Source organism: Neurospora crassa, linkage group II, assembly GCF_000182925.2.
Source record: "Neurospora crassa OR74A linkage group II, whole genome shotgun sequence".
Classification (NCBI taxonomy): Eukaryota; Fungi; Ascomycota; class Sordariomycetes; order Sordariales; family Sordariaceae; genus Neurospora; species Neurospora crassa.
The window spans coordinates 2247974-2275567 of NC_026502.1; the positions used below are offsets into that span (position 1 = coordinate 2247974).

A 27594-nucleotide genomic window follows, 5' to 3' on the forward strand; every position below is an offset into this window, starting at 1 on the left:
TCATGAGTTGTCGGTTTCTGCCGGATTCATTATTCATGATATGGTCTGTCGAAATCATTTGAAGGTATCCCACAACTTGACTCGCACTGGTGGACTTCATGTCCACTCTCGACATACTGATTTGACTTTCATGATTGGCTGTTCCGCCACATCATATTTAACGTGATTATTGTCGACTAGCGATATCTAAACGAGACCTCCCATTATGCATTCCATTCATAGAGCAACATTACATCAGATAACAAACAAGAAGAAACCCTTTGAATCATTGACTATGCCCTGATGCCAATCCTCATGCCAGATAAAAGAAGCCAGCCCATCTCAACCTTCGCCAACCAACCAAACCCTTTTCAATACCTGTAGACCTGTAGAAAATAAACAAGACGAGAAGGAAAGGACAAACAACAGAAGTGAAAGTAAAAGAAAAAGACAATTAAGACATATGTTTAGTAGTACATGGAAAGAGAGAGCAGAAAGGTGTGATAACAACTGGTATCTCTAGCAAAATTCTCGCTCTCTCTCTCCCTTCGCAGTTTTCGGCTTTGTGCGTTTTGTCGCCTTTATCTATCAGCGTTGTCAACAGAACACAAAGTGTTCGAAAACAATAACGATGAGATAATAATTTCGGATGACGGATGATGATATGCAATGATTTCCCCTCCCTCCCAGTCCTGTGAAAGCCAGTTCCATTTCCGTTTGCCAGCAATTCTTTCCTTCGTGACTTCCCATACCCTCCCCTTTCCCGTCCGTTATCTTCATCTTCCGTGTTTTTGTGTGTGAACGAATAATGTAGTGAGGTCCCGTCGGCAGATTTATTAGAAGAACCTCGAAAGAGCATTACTCAGATTGATAAAGTCGACAGGTTTCGTTACGTAGTCGTTGAACCCTGCTTGGAGACACTTATCCTGGACGTCACTCATGACGTTTGCCGACAGGGCAATGATGGGCAACGCCCTTCCAGGAAAGTTGCCCTTGGCTTCCCACTCACGAATTTCACGGCAGGCTTGATATCCGTCCTTGCGTGGCATGTGGAGATCGCACTGTTGGGACGATGGTTAGGTACAGAGCTCACTTGCTAAGCGACATACGGCGGGTGTGATAAGACATACCAAGATCAACGAAAAGTAGTCATGAGGCCGCGAAAACACGACATCAGTGCACTCTACTCCGTCTGCGACCAACTCCACGTCCACGCCGACCTTCTTAAGATACTTTTGCAGCACCTTTTGGTTGACCAAGTTGTCCTCAACTAAGAGGACTTTGTACCCCTTGTTGCCCATGCGCTTCTCCACCTCAAGGTAACTCTGCTTTTGGTTTTCCACTAACTGCTCTGCCGTTGATCTGTTCCGGTCGATGCTGAGATCACGCTCCTTGGCCGGATCAAAGATCACCGCGAACCGTGAAGGCTTGACAGGTTTGTAGATATAGGTCACCCGGTTTTCAGACAAAATGTCCTCATACTGGGTACCGGCTACCTGCTTCAGAACCGCCTGTCGCTGTACCGAGTCGGAGAGAATGAGGATGGTAACGCCGCGGCCAATCATGGTTGAGCGCTGGACTTCATCCATCAACTCAATGATCTGCTCAGGTGTCGGAAGGTTAACCACCACGTGCGTGAAGAAGACGGGGTCCTCACCACCGATCAGCTTGCGCGCCTCCTGAACAGATGCGACCGCTGTAATCTGGTGAGGGTTACTCTTTGGCAGCGTCATCTCGATATGCTTCGTCGTGGCTTCGCGGCTGTGCGTTTGCGGGCAGATAATCAAGATGGAAAATAGGGATGTGTGATACCCATCGCTATCTTCTGAACCACCGCCCTCTTTAATGGTAGGCCTCGACAGGCGCTCGTTGCTGGAGTTGCTAGGCGTTGGGGTCGTGCCCGCGTCGGAGCCACCTCCTCCTCTGCCATGAGGCATTTCAAGCTTCATCTGGGACAAATCGTGCCCACTAGCACGGGCAGCCTCGCTAAATCGTGCTAAGGACCCGACGTTGACAGACGATATGGATGAGCGTTCAGTGTTTCGGGTGCGTGACGAGTGGATAGACGGTTCCGAGCTACCGGTGGAGACTGCTGCCGGCGATCTAGTGTCAGACTCAACAGGTACCACTGAGCCCGATGAAGGTGCAGAAGTGAGATATGGCCTACTGTGAGGGGATGCCATGGAGGACCGACGGAGAATGTTCATTTCCGGTATAAGGCCTGGCGTAGGCGCAGGTGGTGCAGCCAGGTCAGGGTTGTCGGATTCTGTGGGAAGCCCAAACCTTGCGGTAAAGGTGAACGTTGATCCCTTTCCTAGCACCGCCTTACCGTCCATCTTACCGCCGTGTAGCTCGACCAGTTGGCGCGAAATGACCAAACCTAGGCCACTTCCACCGTGTTGGCGGGTACTGCTTCCATCAATCTGGCTGAAGGGTTTGAAGATCAACTCGGCTTCCTCTTCGGTGAAGCCTCTTCCAGTGTCAATGATGGAGAACTCAAGCATAATCTCGTTCTCGTACAAATGGCCATGGTTGGGAACAACAACCTTGCAGCGGCTGAATACCTCTCCTTCATTAGTGAACTTGATGGCATTGCCGATGACGTTGAGCAAGACCTGGCGGATTCGGACCTTATCACCCTTGACCCATGCAGGCACGTCTTCTTCGACAACATAGTTGAGCTCGAGACGCTTGGCGATCGCCATGGTGGACACCAGCTCGTTGACATCCTCGATGAGAGAGCGCGTGTGAAACCATTCGTAGTTCAACTTCATCATGCCTGCATCAACCTTGGAAAGATCCAGGATATCGTTGATGATCATGATCAGACTGTTGGCGCTGGTCTGAATGGTATTCGTGTAATCACGTTGCTCCTCGTTGAGTGTGGTATCCTGAAGGAAACTGACCATACCAGAAATGCCAATAAGAGGGGTTCGGATCTCATGCGACATGTTGCTAAGGAAACGGCTCTTCGACTCCATAGCCTCCTTTAACTTGGTTTCCAGGAGTTTCAGATCGTTGATGTCGGTGGCAGAGCCGAAATAAGAGCTGACGCCATTACCAAAGTCGACATTATCAATCTCAACGCATCGAATGAGATGCCAGCGATACTCGCCGGTCTTGGAACGTAGTCGGATCTCTGTTGTGTATGAGAGCTGGCCCTTGCTGTCGGTGCTGATTTTGATGACTCCCTGCCTGGCAAGCTCGGACAGGTTAGGACCGGCGAGATCGTTAGCAGAACTGCTGGTGCTACTGCTGTGTCGGGTGAGAGCTGGGTGTACGGGCCCAGACACATTTTCAGCGTGAGGGGTAGCAGGCTGTTTGCCCATAGCGGCCATGCCAAACTTGCTGGGCGAAGGCGAATGGTCATGCTTTGTCTTGTCCTGCCTGACATGTGGTGAGGTGGGTCGTTCGAGGGGAATCCGGCATTTAGCCAGATCCTCTGGGTGCACGAAATCCATGAAGCCAAGTCCAAGAACATCATCAAAACCTTGTCCGGTATAAGAAAGCCATTGCTCGTTCGCGAAAGTGATACCCTCGTCTTCAGTTGCAGTGAAGATGATCTGGGGGATTAAGTTAGCAAGCAGACGATGCTTTGCCTCCGATACCTCGATCTCTTCCTGCCGTGCTGCTCTGAGCTGTGCGACATGCTTATCATGGATATCCATATATGAACCCAGGAACTGCATGATAACACCCCGCTTGTCCTTGGAGGCGACAGCCCGCGCTTGGAACCACCGATAAGCCCCGTCGAAGCGACGGATTCTTACGGTCTCTGAGAGCGGTTCCCCGGTACGGACAGACGCACTCCATTTACGAAGGTACTCTTCTCTGTCTTCAGGGTGGATGCTCCCCCAAGGGTCTGCGGCCAAATCGCTAGAGGTTTGCCCGCGGTATGTCAAGAACCGACTGTTCACCCAGACGATTTCACCCGTTTGTGGAAGGGCTACGAAGACATGAGCGGGCAAAGAGTCAAGGATAAGGCCTTTGAGCTTGTCCGATGGTGGTGTCATGTCTGTCGATGAGATCGATCCTTGCCTAGATGCCGTTGCGCCCTGGTTTATACCTTTGCCGACGGTGGAGCTCGGAGGAAGGGACTGGAATGTGGTGGCAAAGTCGGCACCATATGAGTGCAACTGCGTGTGCCGATGCTGGCCTGTGGGAGTACCAGCAGGCTTTCTCCGTTGAGTCTCGACTGGCTGACTGCTTGCGATGCCGCCTCTTTCTTCCCGCTGCTCTTTGAGAACGGCAGTCTTCTGTTGTGAGTTTGTCGGCGAAGGTTCATCAATACTCCGGCGGTTGCTTTCTCCGCTTCCCTGAGACTCCTGCGACACGGGAGCGACACCAGCTGCATCCTGCCACTGAGACTTCCCTCCGGGTATCTTCAAGGAACCCTTCCTTTCAAGGGTTGTACTTTCTCGTGATCCTGTCTTGGTTCGTTGTCCCACACCAGTACCTCCCGGCTTTGGCGTGGTGGTGAAGTAACTGTCCCCAGCGGCGACAGGAGCTGGGCTGGCAGAGGATGACCTCTTGCCCATTAGATAACTCAGAGCCGAGGAATCCCAAGTAGGCGTCCCATTCGGAGAGTGGATGACACTGCGAGAGGGACCAGAGTACTCGCTAGGACTGGTTATGCTGCCAGCGTGCGACTGCTGAGAGATACTGTCATCGGTTGGGAGGTATCCCATTGTGAAAGCGGTAGGATCAGCCAGCGGACGTCCGTCAGGACCCAGCGCACCAAAGCCAACCGTCTGTGGCCTTCGTTTCTGGAGACCGTTCAGCTCCGTTTCGAGGTTAGTATAGTGACGACACAGAGAAAAAGATGTGGCCAGATGTGGTGCCAAGTGCTCCAACGAGTGGCGTAGATTGGTGGGATACGGGATAATGGGGCTGAGTATAGACAGAATCGCAATCGGAGCGTGCTTTTCCTTGGCGACAGGTTCTTGGTAGGGAGTAGGAATTGTCGGCGTGTGACTTGACTTGCCCCGTTGTGACATCTTTTGCTCCAAAAACGTCGAATCCAGCTTAAAGCCTGGCTGCTGAGGTTTCGACAGTAGGACATGGGTTAAAGGGATATGCAACACCGTCCACGAGTTATCAACCCCAATAGCTTCAGGTGGTTGCAGAGCTGAGTAGTCAGGAGGAGCCGAGCCTGGATTAAACGACTCCTCATCGACCATGGCATCCGCAAAGAACGGATTTTCGCTAGGGTCAGCCCTCACAGCGGGGGACGGGGCCGGGGATTGAGACCACGGAGAAGGTGGTGCCTGCTCGTACTCCTCATACTTGGGTGTCGGGGGTCTTGGGTATTCGTCATCCAAGCGAGAGGCAATTCCGGTAGCTTTCTTCTCCAAGCCGTGCCCGCCCGAGGTCCTGCCTGCGGCGGTTGACAAAGTCGCACTGCCCAGAAGCGCAGAGAGTTTAGTCGCTGACTCGGATCGCGTGCGAATTTTCTTGATCTTTTTCCGTGGCCCCTCTGGCGACTGGCTGCGCGTCGCAACTCTGGGATCGGCGGCTTTGCTGTCGGTTGACGATGTTTGTGTAAGATACGGGTATGACCTAGTAAGAGCAACAACACGACCACGTTCCAAAACCCGCAATACCCCATTGTGATCGATTAATGGATCAGCTTCGTAGTCCAATGCCTGGAGAACATTCAAGAGCTTCCCGTGCCCTTCTCTCTTATTGGTTATTGGTGCTTCCCAGCTTGGGATGGGCTGCTGGCCCTCAAGGGCGTCATGCTCTGCCAAAGCTTCACGATTCAAGCTCACAGCAACATCATCATCCTCACTCACATCTCGATCGCGTCCGACTCCTGGGTGAGCAGTCTTGCTTCGCGATGCCATTGGTGGCCGAAGGGGTGTCACTGGCGTTCGTTCAATCGACTCCTTCTTGTCCTTGCTGTCTTCATAAGAAGAAAACGAGTGTCGGCTCGGCAGGCCGGGGCGCGCTAAGCCCTTGGGCTTGAGAGATTCGTCGTTGTTCTGATAGAGGTCGGTGATATCGTCGGTACTGCTGTGGACAAAGCTCGAGCCTCTAGCAAGATAGCCTAGGCTCAGGCCATCCTCCTGGTGGGGGTTGTACGTTGCCTTTTGGCCCCATGGCACGTTCTCAATATCCGTCGGATCGGCAGGCACAGCCAGGGTTACCCTTTCAGCCCTGTACACTTCAGTCATGATCTGAACAACTGTGTGCCACCATGCATCCAAGCCCGGCTCAGCCGAAAGCATGAGGGTCAGGTCGTATAGATTGGGTGTCGCAAATTCACCTTGCACAGTACCGGAGCACCCTGGGGGCAGAAAGGTCATTGCTGAGGCAGGAGTAGAGGGGTTAGAGACAGAATGGTCAAGACCCTGAATGCCGGCAAACGAGACGTGAGCGCCCGTAGACGAATGCGTAGTCGGAAATGTAGTTGGTGAGAGCGTGGTAAACGGGCGGTGAAATGGCAGGCCACTGTGTGGAAAGCCGGGCGAGGATGCCATGCGCGGGAAGGGGTATGAGGGAGTTCTAGCCGTCAAGCCGGGGGTGACACCGCCACGGATGGTATTCCCAGACTCGGTCGATGTCGTGGTAGGCTCGCTGCCGCTCTGGGGGAGCTGTGGCGAGGGACTGCTGGCCTCCTCCTGTATAGGAGATACGCGGGCCGGGCCCGGGATGGCCAGCCGGTTCTCCGTTGCCGCAACAATCTCTCTTTTTTCCATCTCGCGGGCCAAGTGCAAACGGTATTGACTTAGCTGCCGTTTTGCCTCGGACGTATCCATCTTACCCCGCTGCGATTCCCCGACTGTTCTCTTTCCATTCTCTACCTGCTGCAAGTCCCTCTCTTCAGATGTCGGTTCGCTGAAAGGGCTATCGTTGAAGCTAACTTCGGAAGAAAGCCTGGAGGGCTTGCGCACCGAGTCCCGAGACCGGATATCATCCACAACGGGTGCAAGAGTGTGCTGATTGGAAGCCCGTAAATGCGGCGTTGGAAGTTGAAGCGACCCTAGCCCTCCTCTCCCGTTGGCGCCACCAGTCATTTGGTCCTGATGTTCAAGCTGTTCAGACGGCGCAGAAGCCTCTGGAGGATTCAGGGCATAACCATCGGTAGGACCGGTGTGGGATCGCGCAATGGCGTACTGGTTAGAACAGTGACTGTCGGGTGACTCGATGACAGTCCTGGGAGGAGTCGTCGTGCGGGGGGGCGTGACTGGCTTCGCGGTCGTGATCGTAGGCGTCGTGGCCGCCGTAGTATCTGTGATTGTGAGAGTGGGAGTAGGAGTGAGAGCGGGAGTCGTAGTGGTAGTGGATGTGAGCGTGGATTCGGTTGTTCTTGGTCTTTCGGTGGAGCGAGGGCGCAGAAGAGGCAAGGTTATGCTCTTTCTTTTCTCCTTCTCCTTCTCCTTCTCTTTCTCTTTCTCTTTACTGTGGCTTCGGCGATGAAGGCTGAAAAATCGCATTCCTCATGTGCAGTATCTCTCCAAAGTCCAGCTTAAACAAGTGTCGAATATTAACTGTTGAGTAGTGTCGTGGTGCTCGGCAACACGAATGGATATTATGGCGCGTGCGCTATGTTGTTGGGGTCAATAGGGGCCAGCTTTGTCAAAGGTTCCGGTCGAGGGTTCTGGCGTAGCGGGTTGCTTGGTGGCCGGCGTCTTGGACAGGCAGAGGGCACTCGTAGACTGTAGCAGGACAAGGCGCGGTGGGACAGGGTTTGTTTCGTTCGGACGGGGCCTGAATCAAGATCAGGCTGGGTATACTTAGTGTGAAGAGGGACTAGTGCGGACTTGGTTGTCTTTAGGTGAATAGTACAAGTTGGGATGTTGTTGACCGTCTGTCTGCGGTGTGCTGCTGCTGCTGCTGCTGCTGGCTGTGCGGGTGCGTGTTCGGTAGGAGGACGGTCTGTCTGCGTGGATCCTTGACAACGGAGGTTTGGAGGCTTCAGCTTGGAGGCGAGGTGTACGGTAGTGTAGACGGGAGGAAAGAAGACTAGAGGTATTGGATGTTCGGCGGATGAATCGACGGGATGTGGGTGTTTGGCCGGTGCAGCAGCCCGCCGGAACGGCCAAGTTGGAACTTCGGGGTCTCGACAGCTGGACGAGTGGGAAACAAAGCCCTGGAGGGGAGACCTGCACTCTCGAGAAGCAGAGCACTCTGGAAGTGGACTACTGAGGACGGGCGTGTCAGGGCGTGTTAGAGCGGCAGTCGGCGGGCTTCCTGGTTCGTCAACGTGGGTGGTGGTCCAGTTGGCAGGCTCAGTCTGGAGGCTCACTAACCTGGAACAAATGATCGGTCTGCCAGTCAGGTGCAGCCGCAGGTGTTCACCACTTGACAGTCGAGAGAGGAAGGCACAAAAGCCAGGCTGGAAACTTGACTCTGGTGAGTGGTGGATGGCAGCGAGCGATGCCACTGGCCCCCGACTATGGACCTACCTCTACTTACCTCTACTACAGCAAACTTGCCGAGACCTGCAACGGGAACCCGTGGATGGAACCTGCCCGGGATGGAGCGAAAGTTGGCAGGGCCCCAGTTCGCCAAAGGGGACTATGACGTGATGGCCCGGACCTGGGGCGGCGAAGAGAGGCTGCGAGCGCGCGGGCACGGAGCTACGGCAAGGGGTGTTATCCCCTTTGGGCTTAGGTCAGCACAGCAAATGATTAACGTCCACTGAATTGTCATGGATCTGCCTGATCCAAGCGCCCCATCGGTGTCGATACATAGGTCGGTATGTACCTGGGTATCTAGAGGTACTCTCTACACTATATTTCACGTCTCGAGTCTGATCAACCACACTGCAAGTTGTTCCATATTGCATAATGTGAGCATAAAGACATCATGTACAGCAGTGTTTGGCGAGGCGCAAAAGTCAAACTTGGACGCAATCACCAGTTGGCAAAGTTCTTTTTTTGTCATGCACCTCCAGCGTAGTATACATGCACAAGGTTGAGCTAGAATGATCGGGATGAAGATCGAGGCGTTTTGTCCCAAGGAACACCATGGGTGGAAAGTGGGCAGCTCGGGGTGGATTCCGCCGCTGATGACTCCAGTCCTCCAGTAGTATACACTACTACACTACACTACTATGTACACTACACTACACTACACTACTGTGCCGTGTGTGCTTCCGCAATGGCAAAGAGTCATCTTCACGTCTTCCATTCATGTCATCGTGTCTTCCCGCGATGAACGTCGGGTCGCGGATGTGATGGACAAACACCGACTGAAACACTACAATATGCCAAGATGCGATAGAAGAGCGAACAGCGGCATGCCGAGGACACCTTGCAACCAGGAGCGACCGCATTGTCTTGGCCGACAGCAGGAGTGTTGGTTGATTCCCGTCACTCCCGTTGTTGTCGTTGCGTTGTACACACGCAAATGCAAATCTAGCAAATCTTTGGCACAAACCTCAACGTTTCTTCAACCGGCGGCCGATGATCTTGTACGGTCGGGGAAAAACCATACACAAGAAAGTTAGCAGCCTAACAGATCCATTTTTTCACCCAGTCTCCACCAGGGCTTGGGCAACCTCAACACTGTTACTGCACTATCAGCACCAGATCCTGACCGGAATTTCCCATATTGAAACCGGGCAACCAAGAAGGCACGGGTAATCGGATGACAAGTAGTCACTAGTGTTGTTTAGCAGCAGAAAGCCGTTTCCAATTCAGCTCAAGCCCCCATCTTTTATTGACACCGCATGTCCATGCCGCCATGCAATTCCCTTTCGAGCCCAGGGAGACGCCAAAAGGAGATAACGGCGCAAATGATCATTGCACACCATTGGCATGCTGTTCAAAATCAAGTTAGCGCTGTATGGGCTCATTTGGCCTCATTGGGTTGTTCTGGGTGGTTTGGCAACACCATCGATTCTGTGGCTTCGATCGACTCTCGAGCCTTGGATTTGTCTTGGTGGAGGCACCCGAAAACCTGGCTCGGGGCTGCCGTCTCGAAGGGCTTCTTTGGAGAACGTGGAAAGGCTTCGGTGGAGTCATCGGTGTGCATGGGAATCGGACAAGTGCAACCTCTGTCTCCTATCAGGCAATGTATGCTGCCTTCTGGAAAATGGACAGATCGATGCAATCTCGAATCCAGAATCCGAAGCGACTTGTCTGTCCTTCACATGACGAAAAGGGGCGCGTCTTGCATTCCTTGAATCGCTTCAGTTGATTGACATCTACGAGAATCTCTTCTTCTTCCAGGTGCAGCGTCCATCATCTCCCAACCCATCTTTGTATTTTCCAGCGGTGAGAGAAAGTTTGAGCTTGGAAGGCACGGGTGGCCACTCACCCATTCGACATGTTTGCGATTTTGACGGAAACTTCCATTTCACATGAGCACGACAGACTGACTGGATGTGTGGCTTAGAGAGCCGGTACAGACGGAGCTCGTGCTACCTTAGCTGTATGTAGGGTTGAACGGATGGAGGTCAGAAACATAGGGTAGAGGCAGCGCCGCTGGCGTATTTCCCGCTGACCGCATCGCTTGACTCGCGTCTTGGAACGAGGGCACAAAACCGAAATTTTCCAACACCATTCAACCATGCGAACGATGATCTGATTCTGGCAAAGCTCCAGGTACAGGTTTGTCCATCGTTTGGGGCCAAATGGCGTACACGATACTGCCCCTTTCCCATACAGAACCTGGAGGCGAATAAACCATTCCTTGGGCGCAGCGACCGAGGAGGACCATGAACAATCTGGCCCTTTTTGTGTGAAAATTTCGACCGCGTACGACTGATCGCGAGTTGGTTAATCAATTGCGCCCATACAAGCGGCTGAGGTATTACGTCAGAGGCGGCACAGGTCAGTCTTGGCCGTTGACCAGTGAGCGGGGATCTTTGGAAACCTCGGCCGAAGGTGCCGTGACGTAACGTCAATCCAGTTGGCGTTTCTTATTGGCCACCTGTCAGCGCGTAGGTCGCAGGCGAGCCACGATCAACCGCAGAGCTGGAACGGGCCGGCACGGGGCCGGCACATCTACATGTGCCTTACTACTAACGGCGAGGCTACTCCACGGCGCAACCTTTCATCGCATTTCACGATCCTACAATACCTCGCTACGAAGCTTCTGTCGGGCACATCACGCCAAGTACGCGGTCCGCTTTAAGGTCGCATCTTACTGCATTCCTTCATCGAGTATATGTACATAACTCGATGCAGTAATTAGCTTCGATCTTCTCTCCCCCATCTCCAGTAAGTATTGCTAGTTGTGCACTGCACTGTGACAGTTGTTTCGCTCAAGGTAAGGGTCGGTGTTTACCTGTTTCACCACATCACGAAACATGCGACTCACGCCATACGGTGTCTGTCTCGCTGGTGACCTTGCAGATTCATTGGACCACGATACCGAAACGGATATATGGACACATCAAAGCCGTGGACCCCATTCCGTCGTCTGGACTCTAGAATTCGGGAGAGCCCGTGCCCGGAATCCGGACCGGAACGGACAGTTGGACTCCCTGGCTGGCCGTTTTCCACGTGGGATTCCCATTTTGCCAAGCGATTTGACCGCACAAGTATCACGCACCCCCGCAGTACCGACGACGACCGATCCATGATTTATTTGAGCCTTGTATGCCTACATACTCTTTGAGGTTCTTGATTACTTCAACAGTCTGGTGAACCCCGGGCACAAGCATGTGAAAGTCGCAGGCCCCCGAAGGCATAGCCCTACATCGCCTCAAGACAATCCAGTGGCCCTTCTGGGTAGCGGGCACATCATGTAGTATATACTTGACACATATGCACGTCCTTTGAATGTCGTGACTCGTAACCAAGCTTCAAATCAGAGTTGACCTTCGCTTTGAAGTTGTGGTGGAACCAGATTTCGCTGTCGAATTTCGAGGCCCGTAGTTACACAAACGAGATGTCGGTACCCAGCACCGATCTGATTCGATTTCACAGGCCCCACTCTTCCTGCGAGGCTGCCTACATACACGAGTTCGCGCATTTGGGGAACAGCCTTGCAGTCCAGTAAACATTTCCGGCTTCCACCACACACCACGAACCTTTGTTCAGCTTGTGCATTCAACGTCGTCGCGTATCCCCTTTTCTCCATTCTTTCTTATTTCTCTCCGGCACTTTTTCAGCGCGACAACCAGTACCCGGCCTCCCGATCAACACCTACCAGGGAGTTGTCTACACGAACACGACTAAAGGCCCTGATTATCGAACTTCTGAACCTTCCACTCGTTTCGAAGTGACCCTCGAGCTTCTCCCACTAAGAGCGCCAGCTACTATCCGTCAAACTATCCCGACAAACATACGCAAACATGGCTGACTCGGACGGCGAGTACGCCTCCGACGATGAGCTCAAGAGGCATGGAAAGAGGACAGCGGACGGGCGCAGCAAGCAAACCAAGGCGTCATGGGAAGATGTTAAGCGCTCCTGGGATACCGTCTTGGAAACAGCGGACAGCGGCCTCTCCATCGCAGAGATTCGGGAGGCCGAGAAGCGGCGTCGCCTTCTGCGCGACACGACACCTCTTCAGCGTGGAATTATCCGCCATCTGATGCTTGTGCTCGACATGAGTTTCGCCATGGCCGACAAAGATCTGCTACCAAACCGTTACCGAGTCGTCCTAAATAACGCCATTGGCTTCGTACGCGAGTATTTCGAGCAGAATCCCATCAGTCAGCTAGGCATCGTGGGAATGCGCGATGGAATTGCTGTGCGAATAAGCGACCTGAGCGGGAATCCGGCCGAGCACATCGAAAAGTTGATGCAATGGAGCGAGCAACAAGACCCCCAAGGAAATCCGAGTTTACAGAATGCACTTCAAATGTGCCGAGGTGCTCTATAGTCAGCGCTACGGCCCACCCCCTCCGTGACAGAGGTCATTCGCTAACCGCTTCATGTTTTTGTACAGTCAAACGCCGTCACATGCCACGCGCGAAATACTGATAATCTACGGTGCCCTCGTCTCAATCGATCCGGGCGACATACACGACACCATCAACGACCTCGTAGCCGACCGCATCCGCGTCTCGGTCGTTGGCCTCGCCGGCCAAGTCGCCATCTGCAGCGAGCTTTGCAAGCGGACGAACAACCACGACGGCAACTACAGCGTCGCCGTAGACGAGGTGCACCTCAAGGAGCTCTTCTTCGCCGCCACCACTCCGCCCGTCACCCGCACGCCCGAGCAAAACACCGCCAGCCTGCTCATGATGGGCTTTCCCAGCCGCACGCTTGCTCCGAAAGACCATGTCAGCTTCTGCGCCTGCCACGCGAAGCCCACGCGCGAGGGGTACACCTGTCCGCGCTGCGGAATCAAAGTGTGCCGGCTGCCGATCGACTGTCCGATCTGCAAGCTGACGCTCATCCAGAGCACGCACTTGGCGAGGTCGTACCATCATCTGTTCCCGCTCAAGGTGTTTGTGGAGGTTCCGTGGTCTCAGGCGTATAAGTCGACGGCGTGCTACTCGTGCCTGACACCCTTTCCTGCTAGGCCAAGGGATTCAGTGGCGGCAGCGCCAGCTGTGTTAGGAGGGAGAGCCGGAGCTAAAGGTAGCGGGAAACAACAGGACGGCGAGCAGAAAAATCCAAAACCGGAACTCAAGGGTGTCAGCGAAAGCGGGCGGTATGCTTGCCAGGTATGCGGAAATCATTTTTGCATAGACTGTGATGTCTTTGCCCACGAGACTATTCATAATTGTCCTGGGTGTCAGAGCGATACGAGGGATGTGGAGAAGGATACGGCAGTAGCAGTACCAGACGGTGGCCCTACACCCATGGTGATGGATTCCTAGAGTGAGGAGCATGCTACAAATGGCGGCAGATGGAGGACAACAATTAGCCGCTCCGCTTGAACGTTTCAGATTCTTCGGGCGGAACCGAACCGGCCACTCTGGTTAAGAGCATCGATAGTATGGTATCGTGAACGAAAACGATACGATGACCCGAAACAGAGCAGTTTTAAGGGTATGGCGAACATATCTGTTACATGGAGGGGTTGGCGCTGCAAAGAACACGAAAATATACACGGCATCACGATCAAAATATACCCAGACGACTTGGCTAAGAAGAAAGTCCAAAGTGGAACTCCCAAAACCAAAGCTGTAAGGGACACCAGCCGAATAACTAGAGACGACGGGGTCATGGCTTCTTCATGCTCTTTACCAACAAGGCAGTGCAAAGGGATACTAGCGAAAGGGCTAAAGAAATGACGGGATCCAACAGATGTGAAATGGTCCTATGAATTCAAGAAGACGATTCGTTGGGTGTGGCGCATCTGTGAAGGAGATGGGAGACGGATATGGTTATGGAAGAATGATCAAGAAGACTCTTTGCGTATCGGTAGAGTCCCTTGTGACGAGGGGAAAGAGAGGACGGGCACGCAACGAATCATAGATGTGGAGTGATACGGCAATGTGAGATTTTGAGACCATACCAGCATCATCAAGTAGCGTACTAAAATAGCTAATCTTCATATGTCTACACGGTTCCGGTGATGTTCCGATAAAGGAAAAATCCTGCCCTTGAACAAATCGGACAAATTATATGCAAGTAGGTAGGAGTGCGTGGTGAAAAACGAGTGAAGAGCAGAATGCGAAAGGAACTTGTTGGGCGATCATGACTGGCGATTTATGAACAGGTCAACAAAATGTTTCAACCCCTCGTTTTCATTCGAAGCTAATACACCACCGTGAATTCGCTCATTACCTACAATTTCACATAGCTGATTTCAGAATGACAAAGTACTATGTAAGCACGTGTCAAAATCATCACATGATTTGCATAACTATGCCAAAGCTACTTTCATGCTCTACTTCTCGGTTTGAAGCCATATCGAAACCACAAACAAGTACTGTGCGCCTGCAAGATGCCATGCTAAGACCCTTCCGGCCAGCTCCCCTGCCGGCCGACCCCCAAGCTTTTGTGCCCAAAAAAAAAAAAAAAAGAGAAAAAAAATTCTACAAAAAAAGAAAATTTGAATCGTCAATCTCATTCACCCAACCTTACGCTCCCAACTTTACAAGTTGCCGCGCTCAGCCTGCTCTCTCTCAATCGCCTCAAATAGACTCTTGAAGTTACCTGCGCCGAAGCCCTCAAAGTTGTTTCTCTGGATAATTTCTATGAAAACAGTCGGGCGGTCCATCAACGGCTTGGTAAACAGCTGCAGCAGGTAACCACCTTCGTCGTAATCGATCAAGATGTTGAGCTTCTGGATGGTGTCCAGGTCCTCCTTGAGCTCCCATCCACGCTTCTCCGTCTTGAGGCGCTGGCGGATGGTGTCATAGTAGGTGGAGGGCACGTTAATGAACTCGACGCCGCGGGCGCGCATGGCGCTGACGGTGGAGATGATGTCGGGCGTCAGCAGGGCAATGTGCTGCACTCCGGCGCCCGAGTTGAAGACGACGTACTCCTCAATCTGGGACTTCTTCTTGCCGGGCGCGGGCTCGTTGATGGGCATCTTGACCAGGTTGTTCTCGGACGCCATGACGATTGAGTTCAGAGCCGAGAACTCGGTGCAGATCTGCGAGTCGTCTACCGACCAGAAGCGGTGGAAGGAGAGACACTGCTCGTAGAAGGCGCAGGCGGAGACCATCTCGTTCCAGTCTTGGTTGCCGACGCAGTGGTCGATGCGGGCCAGGGGAACGCTGGGGAGCTGGACCGTGGCGGAGGAGGGGGCAGCGGTACGGAAACCGGGCAGGAAGGGACCGTTATAGTCCGCCCGGGAGATCAGGGTGTGCGTAGTGTCGCCGTAGGTACGGATGACGGCGGTGCGGACGCTGCCGTGCATCTTGTCGGTGAGCGTGGTGGGCTCCTGGACAACGTCGGCGCCAGCGGCAACGGCCTTGTGGAAGACGCCGTCCACATTGTCAACTTCGAAGGCTACGTCCTTGACGGCGTCGCCGTGCTTCTCCAGGTGTTCATGGCACTCCTGCAGGAGCTTGCGGTCCGCATCCGAGATGGGCTCCTCCTCGGGAAGACACTTCTGGGAGCGAATGGGGGAGGTGAAGACAAAGCGGACGTCGGCGTTGCCAACGACGTATGAAGCAAAGTACCGGCTGCCGGTCTCAAGGCCGCGATATGCGAGAGTCTTAAAGCCGAAGACAGTGTTGTAGTAGGAGGCAGCCTGCTTGGCGTTGCCCACCCACCATGTTACGTGGTCATAGCCATTGAAGTTGGAAACCTCGGAGGACTGAAGAGCGTAATCTGGAGTTCCGTTGCAGTTGCTGTACTCAGAGGATATGGCTGATGGGGACATGCTCACGGGGTAATGCGTAAGCTATGCTGAGTCGAAGAGATAGTATATGGTTGACTGGAGGAATGGGTATCAAAGAATGATGCGTATAGCTTGATGACTATGGAACATCAATCTGAAGGGGGAGGGAGGGAGACTTATAAGCCATGGCAGGTGGAGAGGAGTGACGAGTGACGAGTTGATATGAAGAGTCGGCTCAACGAAGCAGGTGCAGTCCCGCGTTCCGTTCCTGTTGGCTTGGGACCTATCATAATTAGCAGAGATCAACGGACGTCACAACCCCCCTCTCGATCAGTTCCGGTAAGCAGACCCTTTTGCGGCCCTTGCACCCCCTTCAAATGGCCCCGTGAGGTTGGCAGGCCGGGGGTATGGTCCGCGTCAGTCGTATATAGGCAGGTTGCTGCGGGTAACGGCGCACGGGGGAGGCAAACCGGCGAGTGTCCGCACATAGTTCATAGTGTGCGGTAACAAGCGCGGAGCTGGTGCTGTATCAACCCATGACTACCCATGAACCACAGTCAATAATACCCTCCCTCTGAGTGGTTCCTCGGTCTTCATTGTCCAACTACGCTATTGATGAAACCGGGTAACAAAAGGAGAGGCCAAGCGAATTGACAGGTTTGCGACGGATGATGGCGGAAACGGAAAGCGAACCACTCTTTTCCATTCTCGATGTCGGAGTGATAAGCCGAGCTGCCAATTCGGGGTGTAAGTGAAACGGCCAATGTGGATGTTCAACCGCAGCCGCCCGCGGGACCCTTTGCAGAGGCGGAATCAGACCGATGGAACGTCGATCCCTGGAAAAGCCGCTCAGAACCGACGGTTGCCGTGGGGCCGCGCTCCTGTGGTCTTACGTCTGCTTCACCAACCCTCTCCAACCCCTTTTGTCTGCCCAAACAATGCATCTGTTGCAGATACGCCGCGCCGAAGAACTTGTGGAAAGGTCCATCATGAAAATCCTAGACAAGATGCGATCCCCGTGACGCTCATTGTCCCGAGCCACAGTGCACAAAAACCTTGTGCCTTCCGCACTCCATTGGCCGTAGATAGGTTAGCCTTTTGGAAAGCCGATGCCTTGAATTGGGGAAGTTGATGATTGGTCCTAAGATCCATCGTGACCCTTGTATTCCAAACATCGTATCTTCGTCATCTCGACATCCTTTTTCTTCCTTCCCATCACAAAAAGGGTACAACTTCTTGCTTATCAGTCTTGGGTCTGGTCATTGACATTATTTCGAACATTCTCTTGCCCAGCTACCACCAAAAGTTTCTGGACTTCAGCTGCCAACATTGACGTTTCGCTCCCTACACAAGCACAGCTCTAGACGTTGAACCATATAATACACCACGGCAAGCCATCGTCATGGCTTACGTCTCATTGAGCACACGAGATCTCAACGTCCTCGAGAAAATCCAGGACCCAGAGTACGATCCCGCCCGGATAGTGCAAGTCGACACTAGCCTGCCAAAAGACCCCAACTTCAAAGACCAGGCCGTATATGACAAGGTCGCCCAACTAGAGCGCAACATCATCCTCTCCATCCAGCAACTCGAGCTCGCAAATGCAAAGCCTGCAGCGCATGGAACGACCGACGTGAATAAGACTATTCAAGGCTATCGCAACTGTGTCACCCAGCTGGGAAGCCTCATCCAAGAATACCCAGAGTACGCGAGTGCCCGCAACAACAGGGCGCAGGCGATTAGACGGCTAGTTGGCGATTCGATGTTGATCTCGGGCTCCCAGCAGCTTCACCAAGCACTGATTCGGAATATCGATGACGCCGAGCGACTGCAGATGGCTGAGACTGCTCTATCTGACCTTGATCGCGCCATCTCGCTCCTGACCCCTGCCACGCCCCAGACCAGGTTGTCCCAGAATGTGGTTAGGACGCTTTCCAGTGCACACACCCAGAGAGCCGCCATCTATCATATGACGTCCAAGTTGATGGAATCCAACACCCTAGCTGTACCACAGGGTCGACGAGAAGGAAGCTGGAACAAGCTGGATTTCGAGGAGAATGCCTCGAGGGACTTTGCTATGGGTGGCAGATATGGCAACGAAATCGCGAAAGCACTCGCTGTGAGCACAAACCCAACAGCCAAGCTGTGTGGACAGATGGTCCGGGAGGCGTTAAAGAAAGAGTACGGGCCGGCCTATTCGGCATGAGGGTCAAGGAACTGGCGATGCTGTACAATTAAAGAGAGCTGTTTCTGTAGGATAATGGTGATGAGAAATTTTACGAAAAGCAAGGCGCGACCATGGCCGCAACCGTCTGTTTCTCGGTAGCAAGTGACTGCATCATGTTGACATGATCAGATAGTACCAGCTCACGAGCTCTTGGCAGTAGAGGTGAGACCAAGGCGCCTATATATAGGTAGGTTTAGCACGGGTCGTAGATCCCCGCAGGAGAAAGTGAAGCATACCGACGAGCAATCTGAAAGATCTCCTGGGTGGTGCGGCCTTTCTCCTTCTCCTCGCGGTTAATTCTCAAAGCCGCAGCGGAAACGCCGATGAAGACGGCAAAGATGGGATCCGCAACCCGGGAGATGATGTAAACTGGGGCAGGCATTCTGTGTCGAGTACAGGAAATGTTTGGGTATGTTTGAGTGGTGATAAGACGGCCGAGTGTAGCGGGTTGATGTTATTCAACGAATTAAGTTGTCGTGAACTTGGGGGGTAATTGGTGATTGACTGAAGCGAGCCGGCAATCACTTGAGGAAAACGCAACTTTTGGGCATTGGATTTGGTTCAGTTTCCATTCATTCACCTTGACGGATTTCACTCCAAAGTTCCATTCCCTTGGCTTCCCCAGCGGCAGGCCCCGTTCATGCCCCGCACGCAGTCCACACTTGGAAGTCTTGGCAAGGACAGCTCCCGAGCCTCAGGTTTTATGGACGACGCACAGACCAGGGCTTAGTCATCAGAGTGCACTGCTGTGCCCGCTCGAATTTTGAAAGCCCACAAACTGGAAATTATTTCGGGAAAGACTTCAACACGGTCGTCAGCTACTTGTCTCTGAGCCTTACAACCGACTTCAGGCAAGGCCCCGCTGGATCACTGAGTACGTCCATACTGTCCCTCTGCATTTTTGGGTTTTTTTCGACGCGACTTCCGAGTTTCCCGTGTCGTTCACCCCCTCTAACCTCAATCCACCACAGAATCAGTCAAGATGAAGTTCTTGAAGACGTCGCGAGTCTGCCTCGTTACCCGGGGTCGTTATGCCGGCAAGAAGGTACGCTGCTACACCTGCCACACCTCTACTTTGCCCACCCGACCGGAAATCCTCGTTGTCTTGTCCCGTGTCGTCCGAGTTCCGTCACCAATCTCGAATTTTGACCAAATCGATCGGAGGAGAAACGAGTTGCTGCAAATTTGCGTTGGACCAATGGCGTTTGGGAAGGAAAGGGACAAACGACCGACAATCGATTCCGACTGCTGCGCGACAACGACGCGATGGGGGAAAAGACAAGCCGAGGATTGATGGAATAGGGGAACTCTCGCAACGAGATAATGCGAAAAGCCGAAAACACCATGATCGCTGACTGACTGTCCTTGGTTCAGGTCGTCATCATCCAGCCCGTTGACAACGGCTCCAAGACCCACCCCTACGGTCACGCCATTGTTGCCGGTATCGAGAGATACCCCAGCAAGATCACTCGCCGCATGAGCAAGACCCGCCAGGAGAAGCGCTCCAAGGTCAAGCCCTTCATCAAGGTCATCAACTACAACCACTTGATGCCCACCCGCTACACCCTCGAGCTTGAGGGTCTCAAGGGCTCCGTCTCCGCCGAGACTTTCAAGGAGGTTTCCCAGCGCGAGGATGCCAAGAAGACCGTCAAGAAGGTTCTCGAGGAGCGTTACACCTCCGGCAAGAACAGGTGGTTCTTCACCCCTCTCCGTACGTTTTCCCGTCCCCCCACCATACCTTTTCCCTTCTGTCTCGTAAACACTCAGGGACAAGGACGCGCAATACTGACCCTGCATCTTTAGGTTTCTAAATTAGTCTTCTACTCTCGGTCTGGGCAGGGCGCATGGTTTTAGGGGGCTGTATACAGCATTCATCCAGGGAATAAAACTTGAGGCTTCCTGACTAGTCTGAAATTAACGGCAAATTGAAACAAGAGAGATGACGACCATATCAACCATTCCAATTTCAATTCATCCACGTGCGGGCAGTCTTCAAGTCTCAGGCATCTCATCGAAGGACATGGATCTGCGGATTCCAACTCTTTGAAACGGAGAAGGGGGATTGCCCCTGGAGGGAAGCACTTCGAAAACAGAACAGCGATCGATACCCATAGACCGGCGACGGATAGTGTTCCTGGTCGCGAGCCCCATGAAAGGGACTAGATACATCAACTTGATGAATCATTGAAGCAAACGAATGAGCGGGATTTGGAGACAACAATGGCCAATGATTTGGGTCAGTATATGACCATGATGTGAGATGTGTTCACCTCGCCCACGTACTTTTGCCAAAATACCACCTCCCTTTTTCTCTCTCCGGCCACCTCGTCGTTCAGACGCTATGTACTTAGATTGTTGCAGTTTATTGACGCGCAATGCTGAAGCCAGCGGCCAAAGTGAAACTAGACATCATAGTCCACAGGGCTACTTGAATCAACATCCTACAGAGAAAATATCAATATGTCACTGGAACATACTCGTACCTAGACCTCAAGAGGTTCAGAAACACATATGTAGGCAGGTACAGGTAGATCATCTAAACCGTTGCCTAAGCATCATCTTCCTGCTCTCCACGTTTTTTATCTTCAGATACCTTGGCTCACACTTGCTAAGATGCTGAAGACCAAGAACACATCCTTATCCACCTCCCTCACTGCAGAAGCCGCACTCACACTTCCTCGTTGTTTATGACATGAGGAGGCAATATTGCAATAGAGGAGGAGCATAAAAAAACGACACAAGTCTACCTAATCTACCTAAAGTCTCATCCCCCTTCACCTGTCTCCTTGAGTCCTTGGCCCTGCCATTCTGCAACCCCCCGAGAACATTTCAGCAACACAACTCACCACCTCTCCAATATATTTTTACCGTGTGCATGGGCCATACAGTACTCAAGCTAAGCTGAATGAGCATCTGGTTTTATATCCACCAGCATCCTGGCCACATTGTCCACTCCCAAGGATAAACTCCCCGCTCCCAGCTTGTGAGGACATTAGTCAAAAAACAAAGCAAAAGAAAAAGAAAAAGAGAAAGAAAAATTGAAAACAAAAAGAATACCTACTCTTTCTAGGAATGAAAAAAAGAAAAAAAAAGAAAGGAAAAGTAAGGTTTTCAGGGGACGGAACATCTTTCTTGCCTGGTAACTCGAGCAAGTTTCCAAGAGCAGTACCAGTTCGGAATGTATGGCAGACAACCGAGATATCTTGGTCCTTCGGTGATACAGACGGGCACACACACATGCACGCACTGCCTTCACAGCAATCACGGCGCCAATATCCCGAGCTCCATGAGCATTCACTTGAGTACGCTTCACACCCACAAGTCCTCATTGATTCTGGTTCATCAACCATGTATTCCTGCCAACCATTTCTATCCTGTCCTATCATATCAACCATATACCTGCCTGCAACCGGCGCCGCTACCCTCGCTCATCCCGTTCCCGTAATCCCAGAATTTTCCGGTATATCTATCACCTGTCGCCCATTTGCCCACTTTCTCTCTCTGCCTTTGACATGACTCTCATTGCGACCCTTACTCCTCTCCCGAAAGTTGGTGTGAAAACATAGCTAAAAGCAAAATGAAAAGCGAAGTAACCAACTCTTATGACCTGGCTAGAGAAGATGACGTATAACCTGGTTCGACTTGATCGGCGAAGAGATGAAATAAAAAAAAACGCAACAGGGAGAGGTCTTTTGTAACTGTGAGATTCAAAGAAGACGAATATTACCTGCCCCTTTCATGCTTCCCTACTGGCAAAGCGGCGAGAAACCCATCTATATCCCTGAGGGTATGTCGTGCTGAATACTTGAAAGTGTGGGAAACTTGCTGAAGAGGATTACAAGGTCGATATTTTTTAGTAGTAGACACCAAATGACAACATCCCCTTTTGCAGAGTTCGGTTCTCTCGCGTCCAACTCATGCGCCGTTCCCGCACATTAACTCCTTGCTCCGAGCTTAGGCGGACATCCCGATCTTAGACTTGGCCTCGTTGAGGTACTCAGTAGGGTCAATTCCAGCAGCATAGTTGGGAGCGAAACCGCCGAGCAGAGAGAAGACAACGAAGACGGAGAGGAGGATGATGGAAATGCGACGGAGCACGGGGCGGCGGTTGCCAAAGTCAGCCCATTGGCGGCCAGCCTCGCCGGCGTAGCTCTTGATGGTCTCAGCGCCAAGCTTGTAGTAAACCATACCGCCGAGAGCAATGCTGTAACCGAAGAACTGGGTCAGAGTAACTTGGCTGCCGTAGATGACCATAGAAGCAACGACGAGCAAGACGTCCTTGAGGACACCACAGAGGGTAAGAACGAGCGACGAAGTCTTGCCAATCTGCACAAACATGTCAGTAAGGCGCTTTGAACAGAACCAGCCAGATATTCAACCTACCAAGAACACAACGGAGACGTTGAGGCCGAAAGCGCAGAGGCCGTTCAAAAAGAAGTAGAAGAGGCCAACACGGTCAACGTCAGCCATGGTAAGTCTGGGTACTTCCCAGAAAAGAGCAACGACGCCGTTCATGAGGGCGCAGATGGGAGCGAAGTAGTAGAGCGAAACCAAAGGATCCATCTTGAACTCGGCGGAGCTCAGGAGACGCTGAACCATGGTAAGACGAAGAGCCTCGAAGGCGACACCGGCGATCTGGAGGATGACGCCCAACCAGACGAACTCGAGCTCGCCGTACGAAGCGATAACGACACCGACAACGATGACAGAAACGTTGAGGAAAACCCTCATGTTGATCTGCGACACACCAAGGGCCCAGCCGGAAAGGAGAACAGCGACAGGAGTCGTGGCCTGTATTGCAAGCGTGAAGTGTTAGATCGTGTTGATCTACTAAGCGAAGCGCATCTTTCGGTACTGACCTTGAGCATCTGGATAAAGGAAACACTGAGGTAGAGGTAGGTGAGGTTGCCGCAGATCAAGCTCAAGCTGAAGAAGAAACCGATCGGGACAATGGCGCGCAGATAAACCTTGCCCGTCATCTTAACTGTCTTCCTGCCATCGAGCAGTGTGGTGTATCGAGCAAGGATCTGGGTCATGATGGTAGAGAAGGCCAAGTGGTAAGTGGTCAAAACGACCGGGAAGTCTGCGTTGTCGTCTCAGTATCCGTTGTCCTTCGACAGGTCCCTTTTCGGCTATCTGTATCGGGGCTTCCTTACCGAATCCTTTGGCGGATAGAATCCATTTGTTGAACAAAATAACGGACGAGCTCATTGCGATCCAGATGCTGCAATCGCGATATCAGTCAACCGAACACGCTGAGACGCAGTAGGCCTTCCCGCCATGGGCGGAGGAGTGTCGTAGCTCACCTCACATAGAACGCAGGGTGGATGGCACTCTTGGGAGGCTGGGCCTTTTGGGCCTCTGGATTAACGGTGGGAAGGACAGCATCTCTGGGGGAGTCGCCCGACGCCCGGCTCTTCTCTTCGACGCCCATTTTGTGGTGGGTAGTAGATTTGTTGGGGGGCTTCAAAGGGGTAGCGATGTGATTGAACGTAGTGCGAATCCGAAGTTACGTATCGGACTCGAGGTTCAAAACGGGAGTATTGCGAATGACGTCGCGAAAAGACTCTGGACCTCGATGGCAAGGGCTGAATCAAGTCGAACAAACGAGCGGATGGTCGAGCTGGAACAGAAGCCGGGACCGAAAGGTGGTGGAGGAGGAGCTGCAACGGCCGGCAGTTCAGGTCATGCAACCTCGCCAAGTGGAAATGTACAAAGGGGATGCAGAAGGATAGATACACCGAGCCCCGCGTTTTGCAGTTCTGGAGAATGAATCCGCTCTCTGATCCGTGGGGGGAGGGGTTCGGTTTGCGGTCGACTTTGTGATTCCGAGGAGTCGGGGCGCAAACTTGGAGCTCTGGGGAGGCGAGATGATAATAGAAAGGCAGAGCCCGTGACGATGGTAGGGAGACGGAAGCAAAAAGAGAAGAAATGGGGACCGCCTCGAAGGCATGCCAAGGGGCGCCAAGGGGGTGCCAAGGGGTGTCACAGATCTCTTGAAAGCGATTGAGGCGTGCGAAACCTAATGGGGGAGCAGGAGGTCCAGACTGGGGAGAGATGCTACTCTTTTGGGCTTGGGCTTGCCGGCCAGGTGGGTAACTCTATTTTACTCGCTGCACATTGTGCTGACGCAGCCTTGCCCTGGAAGGAACATCGCAGAGGGCAAACCAGAAATCATATTGAAGCGGAAATTGGGACGCACCACAGAATGGATCGCATGGGCAAAAGACAGCCAGTGAATCCAGGGTAAATCGGTCCACGAGCGGGTATAAGATACACGGCCACGCTTGCACGATTTTTGCCTTGTATCATCACCGGCATCACCACCCTCAGTCGAGCAATTGATGTCCACCATCTGCATTGCTGTGGTTTCGCGCAACTCCACTCCATCTGGAATTGCCTTGGAAACAACGGGTGATCTCTTTTCAGATGGCCACTTCGCGTGTGGGTGCGCTCCTTAGGACCGAGCTCAAAGCCCGTGCGGAGCTGTACCTGACTGCAAGCCCACCAGTTGCACAAGGGAAGGCAGGGTAGATGTCACTACTGGATTGAGCGACCCAGTTGAAGCTTCCAGGGATACCATTGGTCGGGAATGTAATCGTCAAAGCAGCGACAAATAGGGGCAAGATAAGGGGCAACGTGCCTGGCGACGGAAAAGTAAACTTGTGGTCCGCACAAGCACGGAATACCCAAAAACGACAAGATGGACATCCTGGGAACTTGAAGCCACCCGCCAACTACCGTCTCCAACAAGTATCACATCTGATTTCAGCTTGGTTAGACTTTTTCGCTTCTAGCGAGAACAGATTCGTCAACGACGCAGCCCTGGATCATGGAACAGGGGTCAATAAAGACGTTAGACTACCTAAGTTTATACTATACTATACACTGCATAACGTCGCGGCTGTAACTTTCGAAAAGTCCACTGCGTCGACCTGAAAACCAACTTCACCATCTATCTCCATTATCTGGATCAGCGAAGCAATTACTCAGGAGGAACCTCATCACATTACAAGGTAACACAGGTTTGGGGCGAAGTAATGTGAAACGAAGCTGTTTGCGAAGCCTCCGAATGGGCGGATGATTGTCCCCCACGAAGAACCATACATTGTAGCCGTAGAATAGGTATTGCGATAAAGAAAAGAAGAAGAAGAAGGAAAAAGGCGGAGCTTCATCTTTGAAGATCGTGTGCAGGTTACTGACTCGCCTTCCCCGCTTACCGTGGGATTTGTCACCAACGCCCGTCCTTGACATTTCCAGAAAATACTTGGTAAAGCTTGATACTGTAGCTGGAAAGGCGAGTGCTGCGAAGACCGTTCAAGGAGTATTTCACTTATGTTGTCAGAGTTTATTTTTAGGCAGGTTGTTCCCCGGCTTTGCATTATCGCGTCGGGAAGTCAAGTGCTTCCCATCAAGCAGCAAGAGTTGGGTTGGCCTGGCGATCTTGAGGTGTCAGGAAGCCGGCATGTTGCGTGCGTAGAGAAATTGCTCAGCGTTGAGGGGGGCTAAAGTTCACTCTTGTTGCGATGTGCAAGTCGAATTGAAGCGATGCGTTGATATGGAAGCTTGTCCATCCTGAATCTAGCCTCTCTAACTCCCGTCCGATCAACAGAGTGTGTGCATCCGTATCACCACATGGACACATGCATTTCATGCTGATGCAGCTCGTCCCTGCAAGTGCAGCAACAGTGCTGTCAACATCTGTATGTAAGTATGTGCCCGATTGACGTTGTGTCTCTGTGACAGCCTGTGCTTTGATTGAGAGCCTCCAAGCCTTTTGCTCTACTCGCATCGAATTTGTTGACATGATGCGCGAGGCGGCAGTCCAGTAGGTATCATATCATGTGCCCGCGCAGAGGATTCGTTTCCGTACCAAAAGGCACAAACATCACGCTTTCTTTCTACTTGGAAAGTTATATGAAAATGGTTTCATGCGTGACTTCAGCATCTTACCGGTAGAACCTCCCGTGTCACACCGTGAGCCCATTCGGTGCAACCTGGTAAGGGCCGGCTATGATGCCCTTCAAGTGGCTGGGGACATATCGATCTTGTAGGCAGATTGTTCTTTGTTCGCCAGACCACATAGCTTTCTCGCTCAACTCTACTCTTTACAGCGGACCCGAAGGAGTTCGACACGGAGGCCTGTACTCCGTAACCCAGGTGAAATCCCGGCGCGTTCGCCCTCCTCCGAGTCTTGAATCGTATTGATGCTGAATCCGCGATATCGAGAGTGGGAGTGCCTAAATCGCGGTCTACACACATATATGATACTAGTGAAATCTGGTCCACCACTTCCTATCTTGTATCGCATAGAATACCATAGAGTTCTGTTATGCTTCACACTTCTCACCTCTCCAAGAGAAAACCGTACTTTTTTATGCCAGGCTGGTCGTAACCCAAAGACTGCGGACGGAACGCTTTCGTCAGCAGAAGGGATAAACAAAGAGGTAAAAGCTTCATGTCAGGGATATATATGTATTGCGGGAACTGAATGTATGTAGTGTTGCAGGCCATGCCATGTGAGATACCGCTCGCATTGTGCATCTCGAGTTTGATTTTCAGTGACACACTTTTCTCTCATTCCTGTGGTTGTTGATCTGCTGAAGATCGGCTTCTTCTCTTGCTTTCTTTGACTACATGGTTGCGGATGGCGAACGTCTCCAGTCATGCAAAGCTGTGGCGGGCCCTGCGCTTGTTTCATCAGCGCGATCAGCAACATACCATATCCCTCGTAATTGAAGGACTCCAGATGATCAGTGATAAGAGACTGGGACGGGGGACTGGTGGCAGTTCCGGCGTCCAGAGTTGACAGCCACCAGAACGGTTCAGGCGGTGAATCCGTGACCGCAACGTCGTCTCTTGTACGCTGTGAATGCATGATCCCAAACACATCGATGCAAACTACACTATGGGAAGGCAGCTATGTAACGACAGCAGCCAGCCCACCTGCAGTGCAGGGAACTAGCATACCCTGACCGACTCGAGCTTCGACGACACTTACCCCGCCGCCGACCACATGTGCATGCTTTGCCGGTCGAGCCCGTGTTGAAAGAGGGCCATAAAGTTACCTAGTGTACGATACGCGAGGGATGCGAACAGTTTGTCCCTTCAAAGAGCGCCGATGCGACGTGTGGTAGTATGGGTTAATCTTGCGGCTGACTGGCAATCTCTATTTTGTCTGTGATTCCTCCCTGGAAGAGCAACGGCATCCAATGTCAATCGGAGGGGGGGTTGCTGT

At 52.4% G+C, this 27594-nt stretch overlaps 7 protein-coding genes across 8 annotated transcripts; 3 read left to right on the forward strand and 4 right to left on the reverse strand.

The window, feature by feature from the left end:
• Window positions 1-126: 126 nt before the first annotated feature.
• On the reverse strand, window positions 127-8457 carry nik-2 (nonidentical kinase-2). 2 transcript variants are annotated; one of them, XM_011395212.1, is made up of 4 exons: window positions 8235-8457; window positions 7746-8175; window positions 1110-7692; window positions 127-1040 (listed from the first exon to the last, which is right to left on the reverse strand). In XM_011395212.1, the coding sequence occupies exons 3-4, from the start codon at window positions 7416-7418 to the stop codon at window positions 816-818; spliced, it is 6534 nt and encodes a 2177-aa protein (XP_011393514.1). In that variant the 5' UTR covers window positions 7419-7692; window positions 7746-8175; window positions 8235-8457; the 3' UTR covers window positions 127-815. The 2 variants fall into 2 exon arrangements, with proteins under 2 accessions (XP_011393514.1, XP_011393513.1); XM_011395211.1 differs by having other exon boundaries at window positions 1110-8175.
• A 3465-nt stretch (window positions 8458-11922) lies between these two features.
• Window positions 11923-14410, forward strand: NCU01831 (RNA polymerase TFIIH complex subunit Ssl1). The gene is made up of 2 exons (XM_951522.2): window positions 11923-12762; window positions 12830-14410. Exons 1-2 carry the CDS (start codon window positions 12233-12235, stop codon window positions 13707-13709), a joined length of 1410 nt encoding a protein of 469 aa, XP_956615.2. The 5' UTR covers window positions 11923-12232; the 3' UTR covers window positions 13710-14410.
• Window positions 14411-14646: 236 nt separating this feature from the next.
• NCU01830 (4-hydroxyphenylpyruvate dioxygenase) lies at window positions 14647-16409 on the reverse strand. The gene has a single exon (XM_951521.3). The coding sequence runs from the start codon at window positions 16169-16171 to the stop codon at window positions 14933-14935; it is 1239 nt and encodes a 412-aa protein (XP_956614.1). The 5' UTR covers window positions 16172-16409; the 3' UTR covers window positions 14647-14932.
• A 617-nt stretch (window positions 16410-17026) lies between these two features.
• NCU01828 (hypothetical protein) lies at window positions 17027-18962 on the reverse strand. Its single transcript, XM_951519.2, has 2 exons — window positions 18593-18962; window positions 17027-18533 (listed from the first exon to the last, which is right to left on the reverse strand). Exons 1-2 carry the CDS (start codon window positions 18736-18738, stop codon window positions 18497-18499), a joined length of 183 nt encoding a protein of 60 aa, XP_956612.1. The 5' UTR covers window positions 18739-18962; the 3' UTR covers window positions 17027-18496.
• On the forward strand, window positions 17259-18434 carry NCU01829 (hypothetical protein). Its single transcript, XM_951520.3, has one exon. It carries the CDS (start codon window positions 17532-17534, stop codon window positions 18333-18335), a length of 804 nt encoding a protein of 267 aa, XP_956613.2. The 5' UTR covers window positions 17259-17531; the 3' UTR covers window positions 18336-18434.
• Window positions 18963-19000: 38 nt separating the features above from the next.
• Window positions 19001-20861, forward strand: NCU01827 (60S ribosomal protein L27). Its single transcript, XM_951518.3, has 4 exons — window positions 19001-19230; window positions 19328-19401; window positions 19731-20067; window positions 20160-20861. The coding sequence occupies exons 2-4, from the start codon at window positions 19339-19341 to the stop codon at window positions 20165-20167; spliced, it is 408 nt and encodes a 135-aa protein (XP_956611.1). The 5' UTR covers window positions 19001-19230; window positions 19328-19338; the 3' UTR covers window positions 20168-20861.
• Window positions 20862-21628: 767 nt separating this feature from the next.
• On the reverse strand, window positions 21629-24264 carry NCU01826 (DUF250 domain membrane protein). Its single transcript, XM_951517.2, has 5 exons — window positions 23663-24264; window positions 23513-23580; window positions 23216-23439; window positions 22740-23147; window positions 21629-22682 (listed from the first exon to the last, which is right to left on the reverse strand). The coding sequence occupies exons 1-5, from the start codon at window positions 23788-23790 to the stop codon at window positions 22311-22313; spliced, it is 1200 nt and encodes a 399-aa protein (XP_956610.1). The 5' UTR covers window positions 23791-24264; the 3' UTR covers window positions 21629-22310.
• Window positions 24265-27594: the final 3330 nt, after the last annotated feature.